At 39.0% G+C, this 14,118-nt stretch overlaps 1 protein-coding gene across 4 annotated transcripts in view; it reads left to right on the top strand.

The window, feature by feature from the left end:
• The first annotated feature begins 40 nt into the window (after window positions 1-40).
• The window catches only part of LOC131473966 (arginyl-tRNA--protein transferase 1), a 48,329-nt gene continuing 34,251 nt past the window's right edge, over window positions 41-14,118 (top strand). Inside the window, exons 1-8 of one of the 4 annotated variants that reach the window (XM_058651623.1) lie at window positions 41-204; window positions 3,565-3,628; window positions 3,768-3,830; window positions 3,972-4,075; window positions 4,196-4,426; window positions 8,926-9,146; window positions 11,581-11,709; window positions 12,943-13,071. In XM_058651623.1, the coding sequence (XP_058507606.1) occupies window positions 105-204; window positions 3,565-3,628; window positions 3,768-3,830; window positions 3,972-4,075; window positions 4,196-4,426; window positions 8,926-9,146; window positions 11,581-11,709; window positions 12,943-13,071 (1,041 nt within the window). In that variant the 5' untranslated portion in view covers window positions 41-104. The remainder of the gene's footprint in view (window positions 205-3,564; window positions 3,629-3,767; window positions 3,831-3,971; window positions 4,076-4,195; window positions 4,427-8,925; window positions 9,147-11,580; window positions 11,710-12,942; window positions 13,072-14,118) is intronic. The other 3 variants (XM_058651621.1, XM_058651620.1, XM_058651622.1) reach the window with 3 other exon arrangements.

The following is a 14,118-nucleotide window of genomic DNA, read 5'->3' as shown; positions in this document are numbered from 1 at the left end:
AAGCACCATTGATGACGTACTAGTTGCGGGCGGGGTTTGTGAACCAGCAGTACTTGCCGCAAGACACTGGGGAAAGTCAGCTGTCACCTTTGTGGATATCAAAGATGGCAGGAAACAAGTCTTTCACGATAGTTGAATATTTCGGCGGAGACGGCGGCTACCGCTGTGGTTACTGTAAAAATGAAATGGGGAACGTTTCTCATGGTAAGTCCCTAAAGCAGTAACGAAACGATTCTATATATATATGCTAAGTACCTAGCTTGTTGGACCCCAGTGGTCAGTGTTGAATGTGGGGTTGCTAATTGAATGTTAACAGTGTATATAATCCTAATGTCATACAGACATGGAAGAAGCTGTCGCGGATGTGTCGCCTCTGTCCACACAGTACACACACATGGGTTAGCGTCTAACCACACTTATGGTGGTCAGACTGTTGACCTAGCTAAGTTTTAGCCATTAGCATCTTCCAGAACCTAAGAAAAATATAAGACTATCGTAAAATAACGAAACAAGGAGGAAAACAAATAAGCAGGTTTGGACTGGTTCAGCTAAACTGCATTTCAGTGGTACAACAGTCTGGGTAACAGATTTGTTAACATTATTTTAGTATCAGGCTCGGTAACGAAAGGAAAACAAGGCTGTTGCCCATAAAAATGACCCTGCGAGTTTAATTTCTAGGTTGTTTGTTCATGTTTGTGACACTGGAGCAGATTTAAAGATCATTCGTTGAATAGAAATCAAATTGGTATGTTGAAGGCACAAAATCAAATATCCCTGAATGAATTAATCACTACTCTCTTCTACTTCCTGTGCTGACTGTAAATGTATCAGTTTTACAGTATAACTTGAGAGTAATGCAGTGCCAGCATAACATGAAATTGAATATGAGAGAGGCACTCCCCAACCTGCTGAAGGGGATGAAACAGAAGACATGGTGGTTAATGTATGTAAGCTCAACATGCTTTACAGCCTGTTTACTGTGGCAGAGTCACCAGAGATAAAATTGTAGTGATACATTCAGTGACCTGTGTGTATGATAACAACAACATGTATATACTTTGTCTGATATATGGATGGTTTGGTTTGGTTAAAACAGAAGAAGCTATGATGGGGATCTTTACTCTCTGACCCAGATGTAAAGGCCCCATTTTGTGTCTATCAGGACTGGGTACTAATTAAAAATATGGAATCAACATTGATACCCGGACCTGGAAAATGATTCCTGAATGATACATTATCAGTACCGATCTAATGAAAATCACACTGACTCACACCGAGGAATTAAAACCTCCTGGTGTACCACAATTTGATATTGAATAACACATTTCTGATATTAGGTGATACAGAGAAAGTTTTGTCGATTGTCCTGAAGCTTGATACCCAGCCTTAGGTGTTCAGTGACAAAGTAAATGAACAAGGAGCCAATAGACATTTCAAGGTACACAGTTCTTTTCAGTTCTTGCACTTGGTTTTAAGAAAAAAAGTGTGTTTATCACTTGGCAGTTAAACTGAACTGTATTTTTGAGTATTACACAAATGTTATGTATGCTAAATATTTTAAACTGGGGGCAAGGGAAAGCATGGAGCTTTACCAGAAAGCTTACTTTACCTCTTCATGTGTTTTGTCAAGAGATTCAGATCAGTCAACTTTACTGATCCCTGCAGGGTAGTTCATTTGCAGCTCATTCCAATTACAGTCACACAAACACTTAGTTTGCCAAGGCACAGATCAATAAGAAGAACAGACAGATCTTCCTGTTAAATGCACACTCATTAGGAAATTGAATTTAAAATGACCCGATCAGATTTAAGGAACCTTACAGTCCAGGGATAGATAGAGGCTGTAATTTAAAGACAAATATCTTTAATGTAACGTGCATCAAGTTTGACTTGGACACACACAGAACAAGAAAAAGGATGTGTAAGAAGATGGGTAGGGATTTTCTGTGACAAGAGCTGTTGTACAATCTAAGATAAGAGTGGTAATCTGTTACATCATGGTGGCATGGTACTGTTCTGTGGAAGAAGGAGCAAGGGAGATTGTCAAGGTTTTATGGAAAAAAAAAAGAGGCTATACTTGCAAATTGCAATTCATATTTCAGGCCACTAGAGGCTAAAATATCAACATTGTAATAGTAAAGTTGTGGCAAAAAAAGCAGTTTCTGAAGTTGTGATTTTGCTGAAATGCTTGTATTTACTTGGTGGTAGTTATTTATAACAGTTTTTGATGTGAGTGATTTACAGCTGCATGAGCATTGTTTATGTTGAACTGTAGATTTTTCCAAGCAGGTGATAAGTAAGTTAATACTGTGATTGAAGGATTGATCTTATCAACAGTGTTGTTCCAGGCAGAGCAAATGTGACTCTGCAATACAGACCACAACATCTGCCCAGCTCAGTGTTAGTGTGTCAGTCATGCATCAGAGGAGGCAGGAGAATGGGTCATTTGTGAATGATAGAAAAGTGCTTCTGTTGTGCCAAGGTGACACCCAAAACAGCCCCACATTGCTTTATTCGTTTGTATTTTTTAACATTTAACATTTAAAACTTCTAACTTCTAACCCTCAAACTTTCTGATTTATTGGTCATTGACCTGCTCTGCCCTGTCATTCCCTAAATGTACCAATTATTTTCTCTTCTCTAAGATAAACACATTTTTTCACACACTACTATACTCTCAGTTTGAGTTTGAAATGTGTTACTAAAATGCCCTTCTATGACAATGTTTGTTTCTTTTAGTATATAGTTGCTCCCGCCATTAAGTACATTGTTGCTCAAATGTCGCTCTGTTGTTGCCTTGTCTCTGTGGACTCTGGATAAGCACTAGTCTCCTGAGACATGGAACATTATACTCTGTCGCAAACAGAATTGTGTGTGTTGTGTGAATTGGTATACAGTCTGTTCCCTTGTTTGTTCTCGATGTAAACTGATAGGGGTCATGCCAAAGAAACTTAATTTTTGGTGTGTGTGTGTCTGTGTGTGAGTGAGTGCACATGCACATGCACATGCACATGCACATGCACATGCACATGCACATGCACATGCACATGCAAACTGTATATATAGTTGCAGAAGAAAAGGCCAAGGGTTCAAATGTGAAGCTCAGTCATCTGGGAAGTAAGTCATGCTGCTGTGGCTACAGATACAACTTTGATAGATCATTTGTTAGCAGAAAAGTACTGTGGGAATGTATTAAGTGGTTGTGTAATACAAATATATGGACCTTCAATTAGAGTCTGATGCAGTTTGCTGACACATTAATTCACATTTTTATACATTCCTCAAATTTCTGCCAAATTTAAACATGCTTTGAAAAGGACCCAGTGACATCAGAAGGCATTGTTACCAGTTTGTGATGGTTTCCTTTTGATATAGCTTGGACTGGAATGTGATTTTTCAGTTACAGTGGACATAGATTTATCAAATGTTAAATTGTTTCCCCTCATGGTGTATCATTTTCATCAAAGCTGTGAAAAATAGTTTTATTCTCTGTTTTTTTTTTTTATTGGATATAAAAAGTATGACTCATTTAGAAGCAGTGATTTTTCCTTTTGTTTTCAAAAGGTATGTGGTCTCATACCATGACAGTACAAGACTATCAAGACCTCATTGATAGAGGATGGAGGAGGTAAGTAGCTGTTCTTAAATCAGTCCCTGTGTTCTCTTCTGAACCAGTTGTGTTTACTTATTCATATAGCTCAAAAATACAATTCTCAAATAATTAATACTGTATTTTTACAATCATTTATGTTTATTTGTCTTGTCAGAAGCGGGAAATATGTGTACAAGCCCATAATGAACAAGACATGCTGTCCACAGTATACCATCAGGTAATTATATCTTTCTCATCATTATACTTTAACTTCAGAGCTGATTATGTTGTATTGTAGCAATATTCAGTTTTGTAACAGCAGGAGTGTGTTGTCAATGTGTTGTACTAACCAACATTTATCTCTATGCTCTTTGTCAAGATGTCATGCAGTAAAGTTTGAGCCTACCAAGTCCCACAAGAAAGTCCTGAAAAAGCTCAGTAAATTCATTTCCAAAGGGGAATTACCAACAGGACAGAATGATGGTGAGAAACATTTTAATAAAATAGTCATTACAGTTCGAGCTGGGCATGCACTCGCAACGTTATTGTGGCTCTGTAGAATGCATTATCTAGTCAAAGCAACATCGATTTTGTGCCTTGCAGCTGAGCCAATGGACTCTGTGTGTGAGGATGTTGGTCCACGGGAACCAAATAAACTCTCTCAAGCAGAAGTAAAGTGTGTTGCTGTCACAGACATTCAGAAGAAAGAAGCCGATTGTCCCTCCATCACAGAAATTAAGGAGGAGGTGGCAGATGCTCCAGCTACAGGCTCAGAAAAATCAAGGAAAGATGAAGTGTCTGTCCCGGATGGAAAAAACACAGGTCCTAAACCAGGTAAGGAATCTGGTTCCCTTTTAAAATTCTGGTTATATTCTGTTCTTGTGACTATCATGGAAATAATGTATTTAAATGCTTGTTACTCACAGCTGGATTTTGCAAAGTTATATATTACTTTTAGGATTTTAGGTTTTTTTGGCCAAATAAAACAACTTCCTTTATTATTCTTATCAAAAATGTGCTGCATTAAAGTACTGTCACTTTATATTCAGATGTTACTTATACCTTTTTCACCCTTGTATTTTCCATATATCCAGTATTATCCATTCTTCATGATTGTTTATCATGTGGTGCATTGCAGGAAAAAACTTTTGCTTAGCAACATCTGAGTTTGCCATTGTACTTTTGTATTGTTACTGTTTTTCACAATTTTGTAGGTAGTAAAAGAGACTAATGAGTCTTTTGTGGAGCATGATTATCACAGTATGTTTATTTGGTCCATGTCAGACTTTTCATACCCAAACCATACTAAATTTGACAGAAATACATTATTTTTAAGCACACACTTATACTTACAACTTAACTTGGCAAAATCATTAAGTGTTAATAATCCCACTTCAGTAAACAATCTGTGGGTGTGCTCTTTTTAATCCCCTCTATAAACGATTCTCATGGCTCTTTTCTGTAATAAACAGTGACTTTGAGTTACTTGTGTATTTAAAATGCCCCTATTCTTTGTTGTTTCCTTTGAACCATGTTTCATTTTGTTCCCTCTTTATTTTTCCTGCCTGCATCTTTCCCACTGGGAAGAACAAAAAGCCGAATGATGAAAAGTAGTGCAAAGTGTGGTTTATAGCTCAGTGAAATAAACCATAGAGAATAATACACTTTTTTTTTATTCTCACAATGTATATTGTCATAAAAAAATGAGGTAGTTGTAGGAGCTTTGATATTCTCTCTTTATCTTTTGATAACTGCATACAAATACCAGAGCTTGTTTCACTCTCTCAGATGTAATACTTTATACTTTTGTTTCTTAAATATTAATAGTAACCTGAATATCTGTGAGGTCTGAATTTGTGGAATAATTGGAGGAACTTCAACTTTTTGATTATTGTTATTTATTTTGTTATATTGCTATTTTGGTCTTACATTTTTGGAGCCAAAGCAAATAAATGGGTTAAGAAAATAAATGCCAAAACAATTTAGAATGAAAATAATTAGTTTGTTATTCAGTTTAGTAGCTCCTGTACATTAGTCCATTATTTTATATCTACTTGTATATAGTTGCATGTGCTATATATGTGCTGATTTATGCAGCCTAAATATCAATGTGCCGCATGCTTGTATCTTTCAGATAACAAGTTGTTAGAGCAAAGAGAAGAGGCAGTGTGTGTACATTACAAGTCTGATATATCAGTGACTATGAATAATTGTCGGACAATACCTAGCGACTGTCCACTATTTATTATTATTTGAAATGCCAATTCCTTCTACTTCACACTGTGTCTACTCTAAGTTCGTATTGGCTTCTCTGTGTTGCTGCTGCAAACTAAACTTTAGTGACTGCAGCTTTAGTAGAAGTTGACTATAATCCACTGTAAAACCATAGCACCGCTTAATACCACAGGGTGTCACTGTTTACCTTGTAATTGACTTCACTGTGTGCAGCAGCTTGGTGAACGTGTTCTGCTGTTTCATGTGTCGAGTGTCTTGTCCTCCTCTTTAATCACCAGTACCGGATATCCTCATGGCCAGCTCGCAGTAATGAATAAAAAACACTCATTGTTAAGAGATAATAAACTCCCAATTTACACAGGAAGCAGCACTTCTAACAAACGTTAATATCTAATAAGAACAGGCCACATGCTCATTAATCAAAAGACACTTTGTTTTTTTGGAGCAGGAAGCTTGGTATTGGTACAGGTTGATCCAGATGCAGACATAAATATACAAAGATAATTAGTTACAGTGTGAGTTTTCCCTTACAGCTGTGTCAGCATCACACTCCTTTCTTAAACTGTCAAAAATATCAGGTCTTGTTAGGAGGCAATCAAAGAGGAAGCATGGAGGATTTACTACATTAAGCCAGGGATTCTCCCCGCCCTGCTTATTCACCTCCAACAGAAAACACCTGGACATATCTCTCCTGTAGCTTTATGACTGAAGCTCTTTATAGCTTTGAGCAGGTTCCAGTTCTACCTTGAGAAAACATGGCTTCCCATCTGTCCTATAGCGTCCATAAAGCCAGGGGTAAACTGATGTAGAAGATAGAGGTTGGCAAGATATATTGTCTAAGATAATATTGTGATTGTTTTATCGATATGCAAATTGCCATTATTTAAATTACTTGAAAAAACATAATAGTCCTCCTGAAACACTGTGTCCATTGATATAATCTGTAAGCAGTAATCGATGACTTTAACAATTAACAATTACATTTTTAAAGGATATCGACTAAGTATCGTTACCGTTAAAATCCCAAAAATTTCAACTGACACATTTTTATTTATTTTTTGGAAATTATTTAGTAGCAGAGAAATAATTAACAGGATTAGGGCAAACTCAGTGTTTATTGCTGTGTGTTTTTGCAGATTGTGGTGTAAGTTATAGTGTCTGCGTGATGACTAATGGCCCGTATTTGTGGGTGTTAAGGAAGCAGCGTAGTGTGTAAGGAGAGTCGTCTGAAGATTGTTCACAGCGCAGGTTCCCATAAAATGACACTGCTTCCCCCGTCCTAGTATATTAGTGACACAGAAAGCAGCATCCCTCTTCCCACAGTAAATTAATTTTGTGGCTGTATATGTTTACATGAAGTGAAGCAATATTTTACAAGTGTAGCCAGTTAACTCTGATTCGTAGAGTCGTAAGTGTGCCTGGGGAAGAAGTGAGGTAGAGTGTCATAGCTTTTATGGTGTGCTAACTGCCGGAATGGGAACGTCTGTCTTCCACAGGAACTGATCTGTTAGACTTAAACTTCATAACAGCTGTATATACTGTCCTCAGGAGTACCTGTGTCAGAGGGAGAGAGAGTGTGTGTGTGTTTTGTGTGTAATTGCAGAGCGAAAGAGGCACGTGGACAGAGTAATCGAGGATATGGGTTGATGTATTCGTGGCTGAGTCAGTGAGATGAACACAGTCCAGACTCTAGATACTCTTGACCTCTCTGTGTTAATCCTGACAGGGAAAACCATTTGACCACTCCATTACTCTCTGTGTTTTGTGTTTATGTTTGAGAAACACTTCCCTCTTGTTGTGCCTCCAGTCATTGACGTTTACACAACAAAACGGCCAACAGGGACATACATATGAAACAAGAAACAGATACATTTAATGGCACGCTCTGTATGCTATGACTCACAGACAGACATTACAAAAAGCACAACTTTTTGTGGCGCAAAACTCAAACCACAGATCTATTGAAATAAACCAGCATTTTATACACATCTCTTGCTGTGGGCCATATTCACTTTTACAGGATAGTATCTGGTTTGCAGTACTTAATAAAGGACCTTGAGTCATCTGATCCGTGCCACTGAACCCTGGTCAGTGCCAGAGTTTCTCTCCCCACTTGTCAGAACTGGGCATCTATCTCTTCCTCGTGACTTTGACAAAGGGGGTAAGTAAGTAAGCAAGCTGATGGTGGTGGTTGGCAATTGGACAAGCAGGAAATGGCTCTCGTTTCCTTATTGCTCCAAACAGGATGTGGGCGTGTAAACTGTTGACATGGGATGCCCGAAGAGCTGCAGGCCTTGGCACAAGCCCAGGAAGTGGTGGTGGTGGAGGAGGAGAAACAGCAGAGGGATGAGGAGGGGGTACAGAGAGTGAGAGGAAAGGGAGAGAGAGAGTTGCTTTAGAAAATGTTAGTGTGTGCTAGTTTTAGGATGATGGTCTTTTGGGAGAGAAAGTCTATGATTGTGTGTGTGTGTGTTCTGACAGTAGCAATCTTAGGTGTATTTAACAGAGCTACTCATTCTTGTGGCCACACCAGTTCACCACATCTCTTATCTCTGTCGTTGTTTTCTTTACTATACACACCCCTGGATTTAGTGTGCCTTCTGACTTCTTCTGTTTCTTTGGAAATCCACACTACCTAGCTGCTACCCACTTGCAACCAATGTCTACCATGTTGTTTTATAGCCTCCTACGCAGTGATGTAATGTAAAGACTTTCAAGCAAGGGAACTTCCATAGAGCTCTCTGTTGACTCCGGCCATTTAGGCAGAGAGTACACTAAAACAAACATGGCGAACCCATATGACCAGATGGGCAGAGAGAAATCCATCAGAATCATGGTCTAACACTCAAAATCTGCTTCAAGTTTGAGACATATCAATACCAGCAGCTGGTGTAAATTCTTGTTCAAAGGTCAGCTTATGAGATGTTTTACATTCTTATCCAAAGGGCAGTTATTAAGTTTATGAATTTCTTCACAACTGCCTGTTTTTCTAAATTCTCACCTGGGAAAGCTCTGAAAATGTGATACCATGGCTTTCGCATGAAAACAGAATAAACATGCTGCCTCTAACTGGCTCCCTCTGTCTTTCTTCTCTTGAGTGGCAGGGATCGGAGCTGATCCTAATCGGCCGCCATGTCGGAAGGCCAAAGACTTGAGGAAGGAGCGACGTCTTCAGAAAGAGCAGATGAGACAACGCACGGATGGGGTCTCTTCCATTGTGTCTACTACCCCACCTACTCCCTCTCAGAGCAGCCAATGCAAAACCTTGGAAGATTTCATCAGTGAGTCACTGCCAGACATTTCTTCTCATTGCCTTGAGGTAAGCAGAAATATGGAGAAGTTGTTTTCTTTTCACTTATTTATGTGACTTGGAATAAACATTAGCCCATTGTTATGATTCCACCTATCATTTGGAAATAGTATTAACCTTTCCGTGTCTATAATGTTTGATTCAGTTAGCTAAAAAAATGGTTTCTCACTGCCCTCTTCCCTAACCCCAGTGACTTCACCATGTGTTTACATGTGCAGAGAGGATAGTTGGCTAGAGCAGAGTGGAAAAACCACCCCTTCCCCTGTTTGAATTCAACCAAATGACAGGCACACCACACACGCTGGGTTGCGTTTCCCTGCTTATGACATTAAAACCGCAGCTCTTAGCTCAGGCGGGATGAGAGGACATGGAAATTAACTTTTGGTTGGGAGCAGAACAATGTAGAAAGAACCCTGGCAAAGGCCTCAAGCTGAGGTTGGTAGGGAAACGTCATTCTTGGTCTTGACCAAGATTTGAGCCAGATGCAGTGATGAACCAGGCTGTATCTGTCTTCTGTCTCTGTGACTAGCCCAACAAAACCAACAAAACCTCCTCTGAGGTTGCCTGCAGTTTTCAGTTCCATTGAGTGGGCATGAACGCAGGTATAATGATGTACAGTATATTCCACAGGTGAAATAATAAAAGAAATGCTTCTCTATGGCACATTTAGCTGTTTTTTGAAAAATGTACAGCCAAAGGACAAATTTGCATCACAAGCAGTTTAATTACTCTATTCTATGCCGAGTCTTGTTTTTGTTAAGTTGACTAAGTTTAAAGAGGTTTTCAAACGAGTACCAGAAGTCAGATGTTTACGCAAGACAAATTAAAAGCAGTCCAGCAGCTCAGTTTATATCTGGTAACCGTATCACACATTAGCCTTTAATGCTGCAGGATAAATATGACAAATGTGAACATAGGAATACGAAGAAGGGAAGATATGAGTATAATGTAAATACAGAGGGGTTCTGGTGATTAAGCTTTTCTTTGCTAGTGCCAAAGACTCAACTTTGCTTACTGTGAAAGAAACTGCTGGTTTCTTCCTTGACATGATAGAGTCTGTTAATTTATTATTTAATTCAAATGGTTTCTAAAGAGACAAGTCATAGTGACAGGGGAGACAAGATCAGATTTATTTAAACCAATTACCTTATTTTTGGCTCTAAATCTATACAGTTTGGTTTTCCACCACCAGGGGGCAGTGTGAGCACGCCGTTCAGAGCCCCTCAGGTTCCTCTGGAAAGTGTGGAACTGTTATCAAAAGTCTACACCGTTTTCTCATATTATCACAGCTTTTGTTTTCTAAATCTCATTTTGCAAACATGGAAAGGTTTGAAAGTTATAGTTGTCTCCTTCAGTGCGGTGCGTGATCTAGAACAAAAAAAAAATTCATTTTAATTAAAGCCTATTGAAGCCACGGGTGTTAGGTGTCTTTTTTTGAACATTCTCAAAGTATCAAAGTATTTGGCATTAGATTTCAAGGCTGTTATTGTTAAATTAAATTTCCATGCAGTGCCCTGTCTTTTTTATGTGATAGTTCACCAAAAAGCCCTCAGCCTTTCAATATATTTCCAGTGCTAGAACAAATCAAAAGTACTGAACTTCAGCATTTATCTGCTATTCAAGGCAAGGCAGCTAGGTCCAACTCAGACAACCAGATGTTTAGTTCTTCTCTCCTACCAGTTCAGGGCAGTCATATAGTAACAACAGAAGCTTCCAAACCAAGAGATGGTTAATTAAAATGATGCCAGAGGATTAGAAAGTTGAATTTTTCGATAGAATGTGTGACATTCAGCCCTATTTTCTTTATAACACACACACACATATATCTATGTCAAAAAATAAATAGATTATTCAGATGGAATAATAGAATACATTTTTGAGACCTTGGGGCAGATTAACTGCAAATGGGCAAATGTTTCAATATTCATCATAAAGTTTGACATAATAATTGCACACAAACAGACGTGTGGAGGCATGAAGGAAAAATAACTGCACACTCCAGTTACTTATGGGTAACATCAGCCTGGAGAGAAACATTTTTTTCTTAGATGACATGGTGAAGCACTGGAAATTGACTGTATGTAGGCTAATGTTTATGCTGTTGCAATTAAATAAATATCTCTTTTTAGGAACAACTGCCATTTTGTATCTGTGTAGCTTTCACTGTTCAGACTAACTACCTACCTAATGTTGTTTTGCATTTTGTCTGTGAAATGGTGTTTACTCGTAATGTCACTCAACTTCAAGAGGGTGTGCTTGTGTCAGTCTCTCTCTCTCTCTCTCTGTCTCTCTCCTTTCACAGTTGTTTCACACTATTTCTCACCTTAATTTGAGATGTGTCCCCTCTTTTGAGCACTTGTTTTTCCCACCATGTCTTGTGTTGTTCTTAGCTCTTTTCATTCATTTTCATGTTAACCCTTGTCTGCCCATATTCTTTTTGAAGGTGAGGCTAGTGCGCTCCAATCCCCCTTGCCCGCAGTTCAAAGCCTCTTTTGACGCCTCCTACCAGGTGTACAAACTCTACCAGATGGCCATTCACAAGGACCCTCCTGACAAACCCTCCGAGAGCCAGGTCAGAGGGTGGGGGCATTTAGGTCAACCTGCTCTAGGGGCAACCAGGGAGGGAGGGAGACGACTGACAAGTTTGGTTACCAAAATTGTGCATCAGACGCTTTTTGTCTTGCTCTAATTAATGGGATTTATGTCATAAAATTCTGTATAATGGACTGCAATTCTTCTTGGGTTCAATCATTTTTTGTTTGTTAAGTCTTGATGCAATTTAAATTTGTCAACAAATGCAACACAGGTAGTAGTAAAAATATCTGTCTTTCTTCATTGGGTCTCATTGAGATGATCACTTAATGTGAAATGTCTGTATGAATTACAGAAAGTGAAATACTATGTTAGTATTAAAGACAGCGAATGTAGTGTAGAAAAGTGCCATGAGTGTAATGGAGAGGAAATGGACAGGGAAAATGTTACCAGTCGCCATGGTTGAGAGCATTGTTTCTCCAGGTGTTGGAGTTGGCCCCCAGTCAGCCAGTCAGGTTCTTAGTCTTGAGTTGTTGGGGGGCCAGTGTGTCAGCTTTACCCACTCGGCCTTCATACATTTAACTTGTCTCCGTATAGTTCCTTGTATCTGAAATAGACTCTCGGTACAATTTAGGTTAGGTGGTGGTGATGAGAATTGAATTTCCTTTGTGCCTGCAGTCTGTATAACGTTGTTTACATTTTTGAGTGGAGTCTGTAGTGCTGGAAGACTCTGTATTAGATGATCCCAACAGACGGATCTGGAGCCTGGACCTTACAAGCACTTTGGTAAATCGTGAGTTGTTCAATCCTCTCGAATTTAAGATTTGTGGTAAAACGTGGACAGTGCACTAGCCTCATCCTCAAGTTGTCCAACATCTTATTATTTTAAGAACGCACTCTCAGTCTCCTAGAATCCCATTGTTTTCTTGCATTCATGTATCCTTTTTCTAAAACAATCTGATAAAATCCCTAAATTGAGTCTAAAACTCAAAACAGACTTACTGTGTTACCAACCAGCCCCGAGGACTAGGAGACTGATGTGAACCCTGAAATGCCAAAGCACTTGTATAACACTCTTGTATAAAACCTCTATTGTTGATTCCTTCACTGTCAAATCTTTCAAAGCATCTTTCCTTTATCCCCCCCCTTTTTTTTATATATATTTTTTAAATAAGTTTTTGTATTTACTCCCCCGCTTCACATTCATTGTTAACCCTTGTAAAACCATCTCCCCACCTTATTGCTCCTTTCCCTTCACACCTTGTGCTTGAAGGTGAGGCTAGTGCCGGTCAGCTTTCAGGACCCTCAGTTCACAGCATCCTATCAACAGTCGGTGGCACTGTACTCCTGCTACCAGATGGCCATTCATGGTGATGACCCCAGCGAATGTAGTGAGAGCGAGGTACTGCATGATTATTATTCCGCACCTACTTTAGGGCACAACTGCATATGCTTATTCCAACTCCATATACACGAGAATGTGCTGCTTTTCTCTGTATTATTTTGGTGAATATGGGCAGTTTTCATGGAGATATTTTTTAATTTACTTTTATTTATTTGAAGCCTCCAATAGCCCTGGTAAATATTTATGTTATTTTGTGCAGTTAAGGCTCATCAATAAGAATAGGGAACAGAAAGTGTTGCATATTGAGTCCTCAAGTTCAAAAATGAGTTTATGATGAACAGTAAATAATATTATATAAATATACACACACCTTCATCCCTCCACTCTATATCCTGTAAAATAAAGACTAGCCATGGCAATAGACTTGAGGGTGCAGCATTACTGGACATCCTGAGAGGGCCTTTTGTCCCTCAGGGCTGGAAAAACAACCTCCAGCTCCACCCTCCTGCCAGCAGACCTCGGTAAATTACTGAATTCTCCAGCTTGTAAAAGTAAGGCAATTAATAAATAATAAAAGCTGTCAGATTGGGCAGACTGTAGCAGATTCTTTCCTAGTTCCATAACACTCACCTTATTAATAGGGAATGTGTGTTTGTGTGCACAGCTTTAGGTTTATAGCTGTGCTGGTTGGATGGGTTCAAGAACCTGAAGAATCACGTCTAAAAAAGAAAAAAAAAAGAAAAGGTGTGCAAACAACTCTGCTGTCTGCTGGGTTGCCAGAAATTTCCCAAGTTCCCTTTTTTAATTGATGGACTTTCCAGGTTACTGACTAAGCATTGTGTACTGTAAAAGCACAGGATACACTCACTCGTACAGGTGAGCACATCCACCTCAACATGAGGAATAGTGAAGAGAAACGACTGGAGTTCATTTAATTGTACCACTGTATATTTATTACCAGAGATTTTAATTAACATAACAAAATCTACACTTTAGTTTATTTAGTCATTTTTTGTGTTTCATGGAGAGTACTGAAGCACAGCGGTTGGTGCTAAACAGGTCCATACAGAGACTGCCATCCTTCTTGCATCAGCCACTCGACTG

Source organism: Solea solea, chromosome 15 (genome assembly GCF_958295425.1).
Source record: "Solea solea chromosome 15, fSolSol10.1, whole genome shotgun sequence".
NCBI classification, from domain to species: domain Eukaryota; kingdom Metazoa; phylum Chordata; class Actinopteri; order Pleuronectiformes; family Soleidae; genus Solea; species Solea solea.
Note: the sequence above shows the minus strand (reverse complement) of the source record. Positions and strands in the feature narration are given on the sequence as shown.